Source organism: Equus caballus, chromosome 4 (assembly GCF_041296265.1).
Source record: "Equus caballus isolate H_3958 breed thoroughbred chromosome 4, TB-T2T, whole genome shotgun sequence".
NCBI classification, from domain to species: Eukaryota; Metazoa; Chordata; class Mammalia; order Perissodactyla; family Equidae; genus Equus; species Equus caballus.
Window position 1 is genome coordinate 86,721,119 of NC_091687.1, and position 19,633 is coordinate 86,740,751.

Genomic DNA, 19,633 nt, shown 5'->3' on the forward strand with positions numbered 1-19,633 from the left:
CTCAAGGTTTGCAGAGGGAATATTTAAAACAATCATAAAAGGGGGAGGGTAAAGGAAGATAAGATTCTACACTTCAGTGGAACTGGTAAAATGTCAACACCAGTAGGCTGTGATAAATAATGTATAAACATATAAATGTAACACACAGAGCAACCACTAAAAAAGCTATAAAAAGAGATACACTCCAAAACACAATAGATAAGTCAAAATGGAATGCTATAAAATGTTCACGCAATATAGGAAAGCAAGCAAAGGGCAAAGGAGAGGCTGAAGAGGCAGAAGCGGGAGTGGTGGAGGCATCTCCATCTCTTATGCCAGAGTCATTCCGGAGCTAAGTAGACTCTTCTGATAGGGAGCACAGTCAATCTGCTGCTCTGGTGGACATTTAGGGTGGGGACATGGAGAGGAACCTGCCAGGCAATTCCACAGGGCTTTGCCTTGGGAATTACTGTGAGTTTGTGAATGTTTGTACTGGCATTCGTGGAAGTCTCTTCTCAAAGCCAGTGGGCTGACCTGCCAGCACACCCAAAGGGACTCCTTGCCAAGGCCTGGGTCTCAGGTAACCCTCGGCACTGTGGATGCTCCCTCCAGGGGGAGGATGGTGCATCTACATTCCGATTACAAAAGCCAAAAGTCCCGCTTTGCATGCAATGTGTACTGCTGGAAACAAAGAACTAAGATGCCTTTCATGAAGGTCTGATACAGCTCGGGCAAGGGACAGCAGCAAGCGTGGTCATTCGGAGCCATGCCCCAAATGCTCAAAGAAATGAGCTGGGTTCAAAATCAGTCAGTCTTAGTAAACTCTCCCTCCCAAATATAAAGACCGATTTTAACAGGCATCTTCAGTCTTGGAAAGATTAACAAGAAAATGAATACCGAGGTCCATAGCAGTTCAAACTCCCTTTAATTTTATTAAAGGCAGGAGTCCCGAATGCTTCCAGGCACATGGGGAGCCCCCAGTTTTACAGTAATCACTTCATAGGACCTGCTGGCCCCATGTTTCTGGCCCCCCAACCCTGCATCTCTTAGAAGAATGCTTCTGAAAACTTTCCATTACAGTTCTTTATAATTTTTATGCTTAAAACAAAAGAAAAAAGGTGTCTGAGAGGGTATTTGTACATTACATGTCACATTATTTCAAAAGTAATTTTAATCAGTTCAGCATAAAAGCATCTTAATATCCTCAATAATGGCACTGGTAATTTTAAATATTAAAACCTACATTAGGAAAAAAAGGGGTCGATTCATTCTCTCCCTCCAAATAAGCACAATTGACTTGGCATACATCTCCAATCCTCCTTTCTATTCTGCCTTCCTCTTTCCTTCTTTCTGACTTTTTTCTTTCCTCTCACTCTTCTCTCTTATGAGATAACAAGAGCAAGGATGTAGGAGCAGAGTCAGGGTTCACCCAAAAAATCTGATCACTCCTTCTCTTTCTACCAACTCAGAAACCTAAGGCTTTTTATAAAAGTGGTTCTATTTTTCCTAGAAAAATCTCTGCTTTTTTATGTTTGCCCTGTCTTTAGCCAACTCTAACAGATTTTTCTATTGACTTCTGGTCTGTACCCCGGATTCCTAAAAGGTGTATTTGCAGACAATACCAGGTAGATTCCCTTGAGTTTTGGAAACAATCTTCCATTCATCAAAAGGCAAACAGCCTAAAGAAGGCTCTCCTGTACTGACATCCTCCTCCGACTTTCCAAGAGCAAACCTGGCCCTTGGAAAATTCGAGAAAGGTACTGAAAATTCAGAAACAGGGTTTCATGGTTTCTTATATACTGTTAAATTTAAAATTAATGTCCCAAGTTAATCTGGCTGTTTCTGCCTTGAGCTGATTAGTGAACACTAAATTTCATGCTAATGCTCCCAACCCATTTGCCTGCAATGCGGGACTCACTTTCCAAATCCCGCTGATTGCAGTCAAAAAGGAATGTTCACATCATCTCATGACCACGGTTCTAAAGTCTCTCGATCAAGCTTGCTCTTCTCCTACAGGTGGGCTGGCATTTATTGCGCTAGTCCATAATGCTCCAACTTTGCACTGGCACCCGAAGCTAGTGGTTTTCTAAAGTAGTCCTGGAATCCATTACCATGGAAACAAAAGGTATAAATCTGTTTTTTATCTAATAGGAAAACCTAGAGGAACTTTAAAAAAGATCAAAAGTGTTTTCAAAGTAAAGCTCTAACCAAACACCTCCTAGCCTGGGTTAAAGCAGCCTTGGAGTGGAAAAACAAGGCAGGTTAATGGGGGAAGAATGGGCAGCAGAGTGACAGGGAATGCACAGCAGCAGCAGTGGGAGGCTCTGGGCGAGATAACTGATGGACAAGCGGGGCTGCTAAGTCTACCCCCAAAAGTGGCTAAAAGAACCCAATTCTCTTCCTCTGCCAAGGTACAGGAAATAGGATTAGAACTCTGGTCTCTCCCCACATACATGAAAATGAATCATCTGTTTTTCTGACTCTGATACTATCGTACAAACTTTGCTCCCAATATCTCCACTTAACCATTCTAGACTAGACTCAATGGAAATGAGAAGCAAATGAAAGAACCTTAATACAAACATGCTCACTTTATCTTCTCTCCATTTGATCTAGAACTTGATCCCACGTGTTGAGGAAATGATGTCATGGGTTCTATTTCAGTTTGGGAAAGGAGTACGTACAAACCACACGTATTTGTTTTGATGTTCTCACTGTTTTCCTGAAGTCCGAGTAGTTTCACCACATCCTGCCATCGACTTCAAAGAATACTTTTGGACACATTAGTCCTTCCCTGGAAAACTTCCTGATACATAAACTGCTCTGGCCATCTGTAATAATACAAATTCTTCCCATCCAGTATCCTTCTTGGAAAACATCTGGAACAATAGGAAGCTCCCATGAATGCCGCTAAAGGAGTACACGCTTCCCAACATTTCCCAAGGAGCAGTATGGCCACCGCAGGAGGAGCAGGGAAGGCACACGGGGTCATGGGCACTCAGACTCACTCCTTGTATTGAGGCCACTGCCCCCTGAAGATGTGCTGGCCGGTCCATCTGCCATTCCAGCCACTTCCACACTGAGAGTCTGAGGCTTAAAGACTCAAGACTTACTGAAGTCTCTATGTCAAGGGCTTAACTTTCCTGCTGAAAGGAAATCTTTTAGAATTGCAAGGAAAAATGGATTTTACTTAGAACAGGGTTAAACTAACAGCAAGAGTGTGGTCAGGGGAAGGGAACCAGAACAGAAAGGATTTGAAATCATACTGTACGAAAGACTGTACAAAGCAGTGGTTGAAAGCATGGGCTTTTGCACCTGTCAGACCGAGGTGTGAATGTGGCTTGGCCTCTTACTTTCTGGATAACCTTAGATAAGCCTCATCTCCTGATGTGAAAACCATCCCTATCTGATGGAATTGTGGTGAGGATCAAACAAGATCAGGCATGCTAAGTGTTTAGCGCGGCACCTGGCATATAGGAAGCTCTCAGTGAGCATTAGCTCTTGTGCTATTACTATTAGGAGCAGGTAAAGCAACAGGCACTTTAGCCTGGAGAACTCAAGACATGGAAACAACAGGGATCTTCAAACATTTGATCGACTGTCCCATGAAAAAGAGGTCTATCAGAAGACAGGAGCAGGGCCAATGGGTGGAAGTGATTGGCCATGACATCTGCTCCCCTCTCGAGCACCAGGATTGCTTCCTCTGGTCTAACTGGCTGTGTGGGCATCCCTATCCTTTCTGAAATTAAAGTCATTCCTAAAAATGTGCAAGGGGCCGGAAGACTTCAGATCAGAATAAAGGATAACAATTAATCCTGTTACAAAATGGTGTGGGCCAGATTGTGAGACTAGCATCCCATCACTGACAGTTCAGGATGCATTCATTTGGTACCTACTATGTGCCAAGGACCACCCCAGGTGCTCTCCAGGATGTAAAGAAGAGTAAGACATGTTTCCTGCCTTCGAGAGCATTGTACTCTAGAGGGCGGTCGGGTGGAGACATATGTTTAACACAATTAGGAGGAACAAAAGGCAGCATTGAATCACCCATCAAGGGTCTTCATAGATTAGATTCTGCTCTGGATGAAAGGCTGTCATAGGACATCTCAAAAATCCCTTCCATCTCTAAGGTCCCATAATGCCAAGTATTCAGGGAACTAGGAAAAACAAATTTTTTAAGAAAAAATAAACTATTTTGTGCCAAGCTTCCTAAAACACGTTTTAAATGTCCATTAGCAGGTATGATAGGTGAAAACAATGGAACTCCTCTACTGAATTTGAGTTATTTAAAACAACGTACAAGGCAACACTCCATACTTTTCCTTCATAAGAACAATTTGCTAACTGGGCATAGATTCTTTAAGGGTAATGCTCATCAGGCAAATGTGGTCAGCATTATTTATAGGTTTTACATTTATACTAATCCCAAACTTGTACCACTTTACTAGAATAAAATATTAATGTTATTAGTTTAAAAATCACGAAATTTTTTAAATAGGGTGTTAAAATAATATTTATTCATCAACCTTGGACCACTATAGTATTTTAGATCACTGATTTAATATCTAAAAATTTTTTATCACATGCTATCCCTAATACTGATCAGTAGAGGCTAAAATTTAACTGTAATTACAGTCCAAAAATACAGGTTTTCATTTTACTTCCTCATAATTCAGAGAAATACTTAAAGTAAAATATAAGTCTGAAGCTTAAAATCCTGATTCTCCGGGCATGTGTTTGAAGCCATCCTGCTTCACATGCAGACCCTCAGCCCCACGCCACTCCCAGGACAGTGTTGGCTCAGATCAGCATGGAGGTGACAGATGGGCATTCAGTTAAGGAGTGGTGCAGGGTTATTTTATTTTTGTTAGAGAAGGAAGCTGTGGGAAAAATATTCTCCACTTTATTTTATTTTTGGCAAGGTGTTACCTGTAAATATTAATTTATATACACACAAAACTCACTAGGTACTTTAGCTGCATGAATATAAATGAAATAAAGTAATCCAAACTAAAAAATGGAGTTCCAGTATCTTCTTTCCTCCAGCAGAGGGAAAAAATTCAAGGAGTTAAAATTTCATCCCAGTAGTTTCAAAGACATCAAAACATTTCACATGGAGCTCCCATTCAAATAGATGGGGTTATGAGAGTAAAAAGTACAAGTAGTGTAGCATTAAGAACAAAAAGAATCATTTACGCCATTTTCAATACAGAGCCTATTTCCAAATCACTCAAAATACTTTACGCTTAGCATATTGAAAGTTCTCCAAAATTTATCTTACCAAGACCTCTGACTACTCAATGAAACAGAGAAAGTGCAGATACGATTATCCCGTTTACTTGAGGGTCAAGAAGACAGAAAAAAGAAACTGTGAGCCCCTCAAGAAGAGTGGCTTTTCTTAATAGAATGAGGCAAATAAAATTGATTCACTAGTAATGCATTTAATTTCTCCCTCAGCAATTAATTGTGTATCTGTGCTTAATGAGAATAGTATAAACAGTCAAGAGATGCATGTGGCAAATGAAAATTTTTTTGGTCTTAAGTTACATCGATTTCCAAAGCAAAGAACGGGGCGTGGGGTAGAGCTTCTCCTGGGCCCGCTAGCTCCTTCCTTGAATCTCACAGCAATTCACCTCCTTTATTCCAACCCCTGATTGAGAGGGTGCAGCATTTTACGCTCTGGAGGTTCTGTACCCACTTGCTTGGATTTTAACTGAGACCCCAAGTTTTGTGTTCAGTGGGAGCTGGGGACATAACCCTCCAACTTTCCTCATTTTGAATTCTCCTGGGAGCCTCTTAAAGTGATCCTTTGAAGTTTTGTCATGGCAGAGAGATGCTGTGAGGTAGGAATAAGGTTTCTACTTACTTCCATCTTCATGTAGCCGAACGGGACCAGGCATCAGGCCAAGGGTTCATGGAATTTCCCACATCTGGAAGAGCCCTCCTCCTCTCCTGGCCTCAGTTTATATACTCCTACCTATCCTTCCAGGCTCAGCCAATCCAACATTACTCCCCGAAGCCTTGACTGAGAACTGCAGCTTCCTCGGCTGAAGTCGGCCTTTCTTCTGCACCCTGGCACCACACTAGAGACCTTACTACACTGTTTTATATTGTTCACTGTTATTTTATATATGTTAGCGATTTCTCCTCAACTAGATTCTAAGCAATGTGAAAGCTTAGAATCTTCTATTTCTTTCCTTGTTATCCTCTAGTGTGTCAAACGTGATGCATATACTTACAGGATGCTGAATGAATACCTTCTGGAGAATTGATTGACTATTACCTGTTTCACCTGTTTAGCTAAAGAAGGTGAATAAGTGGGTAACATGCTGGCATTTCCTCACCCTATTCTGCTTCTCTTGGTGGAAAAAAAAGAGATTTAGCACTTATTGAGTTTAAAGAACTACACCAAGAACTATTCAGCATTATTTCACAATCCTCTGACAGAATTCTGTCCTATACAGGTCCTTCCTAACCAGACCAAAGAATTCTGTATTGCATAAATATCATTTCTCTTTCCCTGTGAAATGTAGTCATAGGGAAAAGAGTACATTGGCATTTGAGTAAATTATCCATGTTCAATTAAAATGAAAATTTTCCAGGGAATAATTGATATGTGTTTGACTGGATTATTCACACTTTAAACAGGTGGAACAAGACAGGTCATAGCGTGAGTCAAATTTTAATATATTTAGTTCCACTATTATCCTGGTTGTTCAAAAATGAATGTGACTTCTAGAGAAAGTACCTCTGAATTCTTCTATTGCTTACATTTCTGACATTTGTGTCAGAAGGTGAAAGGAATAGTGTTATATAGTCCATTCCTGGGAGAAAGAAAAATTCTGCCCTCAATAAAAGGGTAGTGTTCTTTGTCCAGAATGCGCCTGTGTTTCCATGTTGGGTCACTGTACCAAACACAGCAAAGAAAGAGAATTCCAACCCAAAGGACAGACTTAAAAGCTGCCATCCAGCCCTGGGGTTAGTTGGCTGCTTATCCTCAACTACAGTTCTGCCTCTTATACCATCAAACCCGGGGACTGGCAAAGAGTCCAGAGGAACCAGAATTGGTTTGCTTTTTTATTTCAAAACTAAATCCTGGTGCCACTTTTGTTTGGATGCTGGAACGTTAAAATTTAGCACAGCTTATTTTTGGTGACCCAGTCTTTCCTTTGGTTTTCTGTTCATTAAATCCAACTGATTCTTACTATCTGACACATGGATTTGGAAAGAATAGTAGTACACTACTTCTTGAGCTCGGTTGGCTGGATCGTGGAGTTGGTGAGGTCCCAGTCTCATGTTTGGCCTTCAGACAAACTAGATAGCCTTGCTCCAAGACAGAGCTTATCTGGGCCCATCAATTTTGTTGTTTCTTGGTCAATGACTACACCTTTAATGCTAACCTGCCATTGTTCACAAAATAGGGCAAGTCAATATGAATGGTTGAGAAACTGGAGGAGAGGTACAACTCAAAATGAATATCCTAATGATGGTGGACATCAATATCTTCTTTCTCAGTATCATCATCATAACAAACATTTATGGTGCTCACAATTTTCCAGGGATCTTGCTTAAGACTCTATGCACTTTATCTTACTTATCTTCATTAAAAATCTTACGAAGGAGGTACTATTATTATCTACTCTTTACAGATGAGAAAGCTAGGATTTAGATTAACTAGCTTGCTTGAGGTAATTTAACAAGCATCACATCAGAATTTGAACTTGGGCAGTCTGACTACAGAGCCTGACATACTTCATATAATTCATACTAATCTGTGTTACTCAAAAGAGTATCAGCACGCTAGATAAGTACATTGCAATAATCTATAATTTGAATAGATAACTCCTGATGATAAATATCTATACAAGTCTGCATAAGTACAATATGCCATTTGTTCTATAAACAATAAAAATGCAAACATTCTCAGAGCTGAGATGATAAGTCACTTTGAGAACTCTAATACGTAGACTAGGCACAATGTAAATACTTAGATTTAAAGCAGAAGAAATAGTACAAACACTCATCAAGGCACTCCCAATCGATGTGAAAGGAAGCAGGGTGAGATGCTGCAGCAAAAATATGTCACTATCCTCACGTCCCAAGGGCACCCCATGTAGCACTGAGGGACACAGAAACAGGTCCACTACTTCTCCAAAGCTGGGACTAAGCAATAGATCTGGGGCTGTATTATACCAAGGAACCCAGCCTCCCCAAGCACAGAGGGAGCCTGGGAAAGTCCTGGAAGGACACTAATGGCCAACCTTGAGAATACATTCCTGTTAGCTTGCTGGGCCTAATGGAATAAAGCAGCAGACACTGGCCTCATTTTAAGAACAGATAAAGTTGGCTTTGGACAATGCTATACCTGGACCCCTTCCCACCTTACCAGCCTAGTGTTCTTTATGTATTTAATATACATAAAGGTTACACATATATTTTTATGTTGTTAAGAGAGCTTAGGGATAGGGAAAGACCCTAATTACAGCTAAAAGAGATGTCTCTATCTTTTGCTAGAGAGTGTCTTCTATCAATTAAATGGGTAAATAGGCCCTTTCTCCCCACCATGGGGAAAGAAGGGCCTCTCGTGACCCTCTATTGATTAAGACTGCTGTGGAATGTTATTTGTAATCTTATTGCATAATAGAAATCAGGAGGTTGCTGTCATGGTTTCTGAAGACAAATTGCTGGTAGCTGAGACAAATCATAGCCTCTTTTGTCTCTTACTGTTCTCTATTCCCAGTTAATGTGTATCTTACAGTCTAAGTTTCTTAAATCAGTCTGTTTTACTGTCACAGATAGTAAAAATGAGTAAAAGCGGTAATCTGAGTGACTCTGCTTTAGGAATCGTGTTCAAGTGACCATTATACTGATCATTACTCCTGAGCTATGCATTATTTAATAAGGAACACAACTTCCAAAAGGGCACACAATTAAAAATAGATCCATACAGCAGCTGCTGTGATTATGACCAAGACGAACAGAAATCCAACCAGGCATGAGTCAAAAGAGAAAAGGCTGCTGCCAGACAGAACATTGTTCAATCTCATTTTTGTTCTGTGTACTTTGACTTGCTAAGTCAGCCAGCAAGCGATTTGTATGGAGCAGTGGTTGTCAAAGTATGGTCTGCGAAACAGCAGCATCAGCATCACCTGGGAACTGTTAGAAACGCAAAGTCTCAGACCCCAAACCACACCTCCTGACTCAGAAACTCTGGAGGTGGGCTCAGCAATCCGGGTGATTTTACAAGCCCCCTGGGTGATCTTGATGCGTGCTAAAGTTTGAGAACTACGGGGAGGGAGCCAGGGGACAGCCTTCCAATTGTAAGTCTTCCTAGGAAGGTACAAGATATTCGGTTGCAAAAAGCTATCTTTAGAAGAGTCTGGGAAGAAACCTGTCCTGAAACCAAATAAAATCATTACCATCTTTAATTTTGCTGTAAACCTAAAACTTCTCTAAAAAAATAGTCTATAAATTTTTTTTTTAAATACTTCAGTCTTTAGGGTGAATGAGTAAAAAGAAGAGCACAGGACTTTATTTATGCAAATTTATTTAATTCTTTATTTAATTGCTCAAGAAAGGTGTTGAGACAACTTCTTAAAAAATAAATAGCATTCAGTCACAAGCCTGGAAAGACTCCTCACTACTTTCAAAACGACCTCATTATTTAAAACATCCAAAAGATAGTCATTAATCACTAAGTAAATTCTCAAGATGTCTTCAGTATTCACTCTAGGATTTCAGACCTTTCAAGGCTAGGAAAAGGAAAGTAAGATTTAATTTAACTTCGCCAAGTTTAAAATCTACTCCACCCAACAAGAGTCACGATACTCCTTTAACGGTCTCAGCACATGACCACTACACTGATGCTAAGTTACTACATGTCATGAAGAGCCACAGCCTGTGATGTGTGCTTGTGCCATATGAGTCTGCCTTATGGCAAGGTGTTTTTGGTAAGTCATTAATTCAGCCTCTTGGTTGGTCCAAGAAGGGGCTCTATGATGCCAAAATTCGCTCTAGAGATAACAGTGCTTGGATGAGCCTCCAGCATTGTTTTAACTTTTTCTCAAATGATAAATGATCTTAAGAAATCAAAGGCAAGTAACCTATCAGTAAAGGATTTATTAAATAAATTACGGTCTATTCATAAAATTAAAAACCAAGCAGCTGTTAAAAAAATAAAATTTTCTAATTCTCAATGCTGAGTAAATATCAGAAGCACCTGGTAATCATTTAAAATATACCAATGTCAGGGCTCCTCCCAATTTCACTGGTCTTTCTTCCTCTCTCAGGAAAGCTCCGCAGTACGTAGTTGTATATCCTAGAGTAGGTTCTTCTAGTTCCTCTGTGTGGGACGCTGCCTCAGCAAGGCCTGATGAGCGATGCTAGGTCTGCGCCCAGGATCTGGACCAGCAAACCCTGGACGGCCCAAGCAGAGCGCACAAACTTAACCACTCAGCCCTGGGGCCGGCCCCTTCACTGGGCTTGAATAGGGTTCAGGCATGCATATTTTTTTTAAAGCTGTCCAGATGATGCTAATGTGCAGTCAGAGTTGAGAATTACTGAGGTGGATCTATATTAACCAAGATGGAATTCTCTCCAAAATACATTACGTGAAAAAAGAAAGCCACAAGACACACATATCTATTAATAAAATTTTGTATGTGTGTAATTTTATTAATAGATATATGTTTGGATGTGGTCTCTTTCCATTTTACACTATTTCCTTATTCATTATTTAAACTTTTCAAAATGAGAATGTGTTCATGTCTTTTACTTATTTAATTTTTAATTTTAAAAGCTGTTTAGAGAAAATGTGAATTGGTAGGAAAATGAAGAAGCACATGAAAATAGGAACTCCCAAAATATACTCCTCCTTGTGTTCCTTTTACTCAGAGTATAAAAGTAAACAAAATTCCATTTCTGTCTATCTACCCAATACCTATTATTTTCAATATTGAGGATTAGTGTGAGGGGGGCAGGTAGAGATGGAAGGAGTAGAGATAAGGTTCATTCATTCACTCATTTAGCAAACATTTATTGGGTTCCCAGACAGGTCCATGCTAGGTGCTGGAAATACAGGAACAAACAAGCTATGTGTGCCCTCATGTATATCATGAACATCATCCTGTCCTCATGGAGCTTTGCTATATGTAACAAAGAAACTTAATTTAGTCAAGAGAAGTGAGAAAAGACTTCCCAGAGTAGAGATGGACCTCATCCTGGGGGTAATGGTAGCCACTGAAGAGTTTCAAGAAGGGAGTGACATTACCAAATCTGGCTGTGAGTGTAAGTGCCCGTGACCATTGGCAATGACCATTTTCCCCAATATCCCCACTTAGGGCCACTATAAGAGAAAGCACCCATCATCTCTCATCTGCGGTGAGTTGGCTCTTTACAAAGTTAAATTAGAGCTTGCTACGGTAGCAAAGGATTGACTGAAGGAGTCTGTCTTTCAATTTTCCATTATCTATTTGCCATCAAATAAGATTTAATTTGAAATGTTACCTCCTGCTGAGTTCATTGATCAGACTCGTTTATCTGTCCATCTAACCAGATGAACCCGGATATGGCAGATTTACCTTTTCAGAGTTTACAGTTAATAAATCCCATCGTATGCAATAAATAACTCGCAAAAGACTTGGCTTTACAGAAGTAGTTGCTACCATTAGTAGAGTCTCCTGGAAGAAAATATATCTTTGTAAACATAGCAAGGTAAGTGAAGACTTCCAGGGTAACGGGATGCTTCACTGTACTTCATTTACTTAACATAAAGGTCAATTTTAGCCAATTATATCCAGGACACTTCCACACGAGGAGAAATTATCTAGCCCACCCACAGTGGATTTCTATTTAAAAGTCGAATTTGATTGCTTTGGGAAGTATACACTACAGACTAGCCCCTATCCTTCAAGAGTAGACAATTAACTCTCTAGGTAAAGTTAACTAGGAAAACATGAAACATGAGAGAGAGAAATTATATCGGACACTGTCCTTTTATAACCCCGATGCATCTATGTGGAAATTACTGTGTTACCCCCAAGCATCAACGTGCTATTTTTAGCTTAGAATATTCAGTCTTTGCTCAAAGTAAGACATACGATTAGTATTTGGAGGAACAGATTTGCTCTAATTTAAAGGAGAGGGGTGGAAATGTTCTAGAAAAGGGGGAAAAAAATCCAGGCTGTTTATAAAACATATGCAAATTCCTCAAAACTGCTTTATAAAACAAATTCAAATTATGGGCTTCCCAGTCAACATTTCCAAAAGGTCCTTGCATTCTTTTTTAATTCTTTTCAAACTGCACAATCTCTAACTGAGAGCTGGACCCCTCTTTTCTTTAGTCTCTCTGCAATACAGGAGCCACTGAGGCAGCATTTTCATCTTTATGTAGCATGGAGCAGTTCTGGGTTTGATATTCTGCAGTTACATGTCACATTATCCTAAATGATACTACTATTATCTAAAACCATTATCTCACTATAGGGATTAAACAACGTCTGAGGTGACCACTCTGTCCACGCCCCGCTTCCCCCCTCCCCATGTGTTAACCCATATGACATGTGTGCGTGTGTGTGTATATGTGTATGTTTTTTAAGGCACAGTAGTACTTCTAAACAAGTTCAGATCATTGAAGTCTTTTCTGTGACTCTCAAACTTCCTTTCACTCCCAACACGCCTAAAAAACATGAGACACGTCAATCCATAAAAAGGGCTTTCAGGGAGGGGGTTGGGAGGCATGCAGTGAGTGCTGGGTCCTGCTATTTGAAAAGCCCCTGAGGTAGTTTTGATAAGCCAACACACAGCCCTGAAGCATGAAGACAGAGCAATATGAACCCCACTCCCTAATCAGGGTTAAGAATCACTGGTTTAGTAAAGCATTCAGTGTCCTATGAGCCGAGGCCACAGGGTAGCTTCTGCCCCCAGTGGTGTCTGGCGGTGTCCAGCTCCAGCCCCCTGCTCAACTCGCCTCTGATGTTAAAGGGGCTGATGTTTTCATTTGCCTCTGAGCTGTGATAGGAGAAGAAACAAAGACAGGAGAACACCCTTTCCCTCTAGGGATGAGCAAGGCCAGCTGTATTCTCCAACAGAGGAGGTGGCCCCGCCATGAGGTACAGTCTCTGGGGAGGTAAATGAACCTCCCCCATTGATGCCTGAATCCCCTTTACAAAGACAGATCACTTCATTCCACAATTAGTGATCCAGCAGAAAGCAGAATCCTCCTCTGACTTAATCATGACAAGACATTTTCACATATTGAGGTATATGGGGTAACTATTCGAGTTCAAAACTGATTCAGCTTGAACTAGAAAGCCTGACTTATGGCCTATCTAACTTAAATTGTCCATCTACTTATCCACTAAAGTAAGGGATCTCTCTTGAGATAAAGAATGCATCCTTCCCCTCCTACGCCCTGTTGGTAACCTCTACTGGTAACACCTGGATTAGTCCCTTTCCTGGCATCATGGTCATGCTGACCTGCTAATTTGCAACTGAATATCTCCTTGAAAATGTATCCTGGTGTGTTTAATGAATCTTCTTTGTTCTAAAAAGATATAAGACTGTACTGAAACTCATGCTTCTCTGGGACGCCTTCTAAGTCCTTCCAGGGTTATAAACCTCACTTTGGCTCATAACAAACTCACTCCAATTTTGATTTATAGGTTGGTTATGGATTATTTTTCATCGACAAACACAAACATACTCTGTCTGTGATAGTATCAGATGAGTGATAATACATAGTTCCTTTCCTGAAACCAGGCTTTGATTAGGAGAATGTAGAGGGATTCAAGGACAGGAGAGGCTGCCACAGGAGGGGCAAGGCTGAAAGAAGAGGAAGATGGGGATGCCTGGAGAACCCTGTCTCCTTCACAGTTTAGCCCAGATAGGCGGCCCATGTAGGCAGATAACTACATGGCTTTACTAGAATTGTTCAAAAAAGAACTGAGACATTTGTAAAACTACTTCCAATTTTAGCCCAAATATTTTCTATACAGTTTTAAACAGGTCCCAGCTACATTACCAAAAACCCCACCTAATGTTTATTGTTGAGCAGGAGAGTGGGTAAATTCATTAACCAAGACTTTACTTATATCCCTTATGGTCAAGGTTAAATGTGTGTTTTCAAACCAGTATGCTATACCTTCTTTAACTCTACCAGTCCAAGAATAAGTAGTTATATATTGATATCCCTGCATATTTTTAGATCCTATCGGTCTTATGCATCCTGAAGGGACCCAAGCTCCATAGAACTGTTCTAAATGTTCACACTTATTCAAGTCATAGCATTTGGCTTAATCAAACTATTATTTTTCAAAATGGAACTGTAAGCCAATCCCCGATGAATTTGCTAATCATTCCTTTGACAACTATTCTAATATTTCATGTCAGCCCGAGCATATATATTTAAACAGAATATATTCACACATAAAGTGAAACATTTTCTAGTCCAAGAGTGACCATCACCATTTCATAATTAATGTCCGTGTGGAGTACTGGCTGGAGGTCTTATATAAACCGTTAAAGTAAAGCAGCACAACAGTGACAAGTTGTAATTATCAAATTCACATTCATATGGTTCCAGGTTCTGCTGGAAGATGGGCTAAGCACTTATATCCTCTCACTTACTTTTGAAAGACACAAGTTTTCCAAGCCCTGGTAATTTGGCTAATAGATACACTTGCTCCCATGTATTAAATGCTCACTCCACACCAGTGTACTGATCTTAGTTATGACACCTACCATAACCAACACCCACTCTTGGCTAAAAGTGACCCACTCCCTGTGCTTTGATCAAGGGTGGCAAGAGCAGCCCCATCATGTGCTGACCACTGTCTCAAGAGTTGGCCTGGAGCCTTGGACTCTGCCCAAAGAGTCAGTAGTAATTCTCCCACCTAGTCAAATAAGATCCCTCCAGAATTACCCAAGAGACTAAGGAGAGAATTGGCCAGTCAAGGAGGGGAGAATAGGGCAAAGAGAAACCAGGTCCAGACTGCATAAAAGCAAAATCCACCCTTGAGGTTGCATGAAGCTCCCTTTGGCAGCCCAAGGAGACAGAGGAGGATACAGACAGGCCCTGGCGGAACCCTTCACCTGCATTTTCCCATTAAATCCATCCAACAATCTAACGCAACGTTAACATCCCCATTTTACAGATAAGCTGATTCTGTGGCAAAATTAATGTAAACAAGCTTTGAAAACCTCAAATAAGCAATTATCACCTCCACCCACTTGGTAAATCCTTGCCTACTTTTGGCACTAGCCTACAAGGAGATGGGATTCCTAGGAATTACAGTGGGATTGATGGGAACCAGAATTAGTGTATGAGGGGAGAGTAGCAGAAGGAAGAAGATCTTCATGAAAGCTTCGGCGTCTCTAAAAGTGAGTGTTGTTGAGCCATGGTTGCTGAGTTAAGAATAGAAAAGAGACACTTTGGAGCAGTCAGGGAGGAAGATCAAGTCAGACAGGAGAACAGAATTGGGAAAGTGGCTGGAGTTGGACATCAACCTGGAGCAGAAAACACCATGTGGTTCAGAATCGGGACTACCTGGAGAAATCCTAGACCCGAGGATGTGGGGAGTAACCCTGGAGAATCCTGGTTCTGCATCTTGCTTCCAGGAAAGAGATCAACAAACCCAAGAGAAATTATTATCAACTTGCCAGTTTCCCTTGAAAGTTTCCAGAGATGGGGAATTAGAGCACCCTTGGCTGCCTATTTTAATCTATGTCTTTCTTATTTCCAAGAGGCTCTTCCTAACGTCCTGCTCAAATGTCTCCAGCTTTCCCTGAAGCCTATTTGTGCCTCTTCAATACTCCTTAGACACAGAGAGCTTCTGCTCAGCAGCATCCTCATTTGAGAAAATTTCATCAGTCTGAAAATAGTCATCAAGCTGCCTCTTAGCATTCTCTCCTCTAAACTGAGGGCCCTCCCACAGAAGCTGGATAGCCACTTGGGGGGATTTTACAGCGAGGATTCCAGAATATGAAGCGAACCAGACTGGATGGTCCCCCAAGATATCTTCCAAACCAGAAAGCCTTTGATTCGATTCCTTTCATCTTTTTTGTGAAGTCAGTTTTCCATCACTTTGTTCCTTTTTGTCCCTATATCTGTCACCTGTCCAACTTGTCCATATGGTTTTAATATTTTTAAATCTAAAATGCATAGAAACAGTTTCTCACAAGATAAAACGAAGCCTCATTAATTCAGAATAAGTTGGAAGTCATGTCCCACTGAGTACAAAATCAGAGTGAAATCAATTAAAAAAAAGTCTATTATAAAAGACTACATAATGGATACTAATAAATAAAATGAGAAAGTTAATTAAAGATGGTGAGTTATAATAACTTTATTTTTATGGGACTTTATAATTTTCAAAGTATTATTCCATACATTATTTTATTTTGCCAATTTTATTCAATATGTAAATGCAACTTATAGGTAATAGATCATCAAACCTCAATCAAAAAGCCTTGAATTATCCTGCTAAAATTAAACTTTTAACTCAATAAGAATTCTATATAATTATTCCAAGTCTGCATCAGTGCAGTCTGAATTAATGAGGTCCTGCTCTATTGTAGCTGTAATAAACCTGACAATTTTATGACCATCTTATATGCCAGAGTGTCACTCCCATCTACATATTCATAATAAATACTGTTTCTTCACACAGGAAATTTTGTCATAACAGAGCATCCCACTTTAAAGAAGTTTCACCAAGTAAAGTATCTTAAACCTCAAATACCATAAAAATGTTTTATATAATAAAGGTGCTAAGAGTTCATTCTACTCTCTAAAAACACTCGTTTTGATTGAAAATGAGCCTCAATAAAGGGTATCCCAAGAAGCTGAGGACTCAACATGTCACAGAAATTATCACCTTTCTGTGTTTTCAGGAAAAAAACAGTCACAATTAATCCAATTAATTGTAAATAATGGAACTAAATCAACACATATAGAAACCTGGACACAGAATCCTCTCTTCGAGGAATCTGGTGACCCTGAGAGGGTCTATGAGCATCTTTACCACTTTCGCTTTCTTCTTAGACCCGCAGTTGAAGTCAGAACAATTTATTGTCTTTTCACAATAGTCAGAAAGACAATGCCTTTACCTACCTTAAAAAGTCTTAAAATGTTAGCAACCATGATGGACACGGAGCTTGCTGCAGCACCTATGACTCCAGAAATCTTGTCAGGTTTGGTGAAAATGGGTGGGTCTCCATTAGCACACTTCACGTCAGAAGCGTCTTTCTCGATCAATGCCTGCACGAATGTTAGAGACTGCTCCAAAGCATATGTGTCCCTGGAGCACGTGTCCAGGATCCGGACGCCCAGAGTAATGTTGGAAAGGAGATCAGGGTCCTTATTAATCTGGTCGATCGCATAAAGCATGGCCTCCAGTCTGTGGATCCCCTTTTCCTTTTTCAGCTCCCCACAAGGCACCCCTCTCTCTCCCTTTGCATGGACAGGGAAGAGACCCCCCAAAATGATGTCCCCATCCACTCGTATGGAATGGGCATACTCCTGGCTGTGAGTTCTTTGCATCATTGTGAGGATCCAGTAGAACTTGGCGGTCAGGAGGAAGAAACAAGGACAAGAGGCTGATCGCTTTCCCTCGCATACCATTTTCTCCACAGGTGGTGTTGCAATCCAAGACCCAGAGTTTATTCTTGCCACAGAAGAAGAGGGACCACCTGAGGCTGAACCTTCTGGAGGCTACCATCAGGGCCCATGGGGGAAAGGCTCTGTGGGTTTCAGCAAGTTTTCTTGATTTGAAGGTCACAGTGAATTTCCATCAGACCCCTAAGGTTCAATTTTATTTCCATATACAGTCAACTTGCCCGGAATGGTGCAAAAATTAGAATAACAGCTGAGGTTCTGATGTTGGGATGAGGTCAACAATTCCCGTCCTTGAAGTCAGCCCTGTAGCAGAACTATTCCTGGGGGTGCGGAAGGAGGGGAAAAAAACAAGTTCAATTCAATGGGTCTACATTTTTCATATTTTTAAGCCCCGTTTAACCTCTTTTTTTGTTGTTTAATTTCCCCTACTCAGTAAGAAACTAATCCTTTTTGTCCCCCTATGATTCTGAACACCTGGCTGCACTGTAGCTAAACAGAGAGATTGATGACACTTTTGGAGCAAAGGAAACAGAAAAGCGTCAGAAACTAGGCTGATTCTCCCAAGCCAGAAAGTATTTTTGTTTACCATTTTATTACAATAAATCCAGTTTCCATGTGCTTGATGGTATTATTTTTTTTCAAATCTGTTTTTATTTTTTACAGCTGTCTGAATCTAGCATTTAAATTTTGTCCACAAAATCATAATGAAAGTTTATTTTCTGTGATGTAGTCAACTAGCCAGGCAACTGTTAATGACATTTTTTGGTGTCTAAGATTTCCCAGTGGGAAAAAATGATTATTCAATTAAAAAAAAGGAAAGAAAAGGAAATCCACTCAAGGAGCCCAAAATGTGTAAGTTTTATAGCTTGTGAAATGATTTAACATAGAATGTCAGCTATTTGATACGAATTATCTTATTGTTCTCTGGTAACAAAACAAAGACTTGAAAATTAAACGCACAGGGAGGGTTACGTGTGAAGATATTCCTACTACCATTGTCAGGGTTTCCTATTAATTTGTTGGAGTGGAAGCAATGGGTCTGCTTACAGTTCTGAAGCAAACACTCCTTGATCCCAGAATCACTAGGAGCAAATCAGAGCTGGAGATCAATTGAAGAGCTTCTTAATTTTGTCTGACTCAGTGGGGAAAACAGTTATTTCATCAAGACTAGAAATAACCTAGAGTGAAAACATCTACAAGCAAAGCTATAGAAAAAGCTTCTCCTAGGACCTTCGCTCTTAAAGAATTCCATGAGATTCCTTCAAGGGACTTTTGAGGAGGCTTACCTGAAAACAAGAACTGACTTAACATAAGGGAATCTGAGATTTGAAACACATGTATAATTAAGAGAATAAACAGCACCAAGTGATTTTGGGAGGATGGTTAATCTAATGCTCATTTCTAACCTACTTATATATATGGGTTTGAAGCCTGAAATTTGGACAATTCTCCTCCACCCTAACCAACCAACATCTGGTTGTATTTTTCATTCACTTGTTCAATTTCCAGTTCATAAAATTTTCATTCCATCCTTCCTGTCCCAAAGGAAAGGATGGTGCCCCCCTGGAGGACAACTGAATATATGTCCAAAAGCCTGTAGAGAATGCTGCGCTTTTTTTTCACTTTCAGATAGGAAAGGGGGCCTGTTGTAGCCCACTGCCCTGGATTTCTGAGTGTACTCCTGGCATGTACTCAGAAATACAGCCAATGCCCCCACCCCCCAACTGAGATAGTCCTATGCTGCCTATGACATGCATTCCCTGCCTCCTGGCACATGCTAAGTCCTAGATTTTCTCAATTCTGTCCCCAAATACCCTGTCCTTTTCTGATTTTTCTTACCTCTTGACTGATATTCCCTCACGTTCAATTCTCCTAGCAGCTGCTTCTCCCTCAGAAAATCTGTGATTCAGCGACAGCCTGACCTCAGGCATTCCACAAAAGGAAACACTTAGAAAGTCAACTTGACTTTCTGGATGAAACCAGAAGTGATGAACCATAAATTCCACTGACCACCCATTAAGAGAAGTAGGATTGTGTTTT

The 19,633-nt window shown here is 40.4% G+C and overlaps 1 protein-coding gene across 6 annotated transcripts in view; it reads right to left on the minus strand.

Annotated features, from left to right (window-relative positions):
- Positions 1 to 19,633, minus strand: part of GRM8 (glutamate metabotropic receptor 8) — a 710,606-nt gene that overhangs the window by 682,575 nt on the left and 8,398 nt on the right. For all 6 annotated transcript variants that reach the window (XM_023639611.2, XM_023639609.2, XM_023639610.2 and 3 more), the window contains exon 2: positions 17,090 to 17,913. In XM_023639611.2, coding sequence (XP_023495379.1) covers positions 17,090 to 17,599 — 510 coding nt within the window. In that variant the 5' untranslated portion in view covers positions 17,600 to 17,913. The remainder of the gene's footprint in view (positions 1 to 17,089; positions 17,914 to 19,633) is intronic.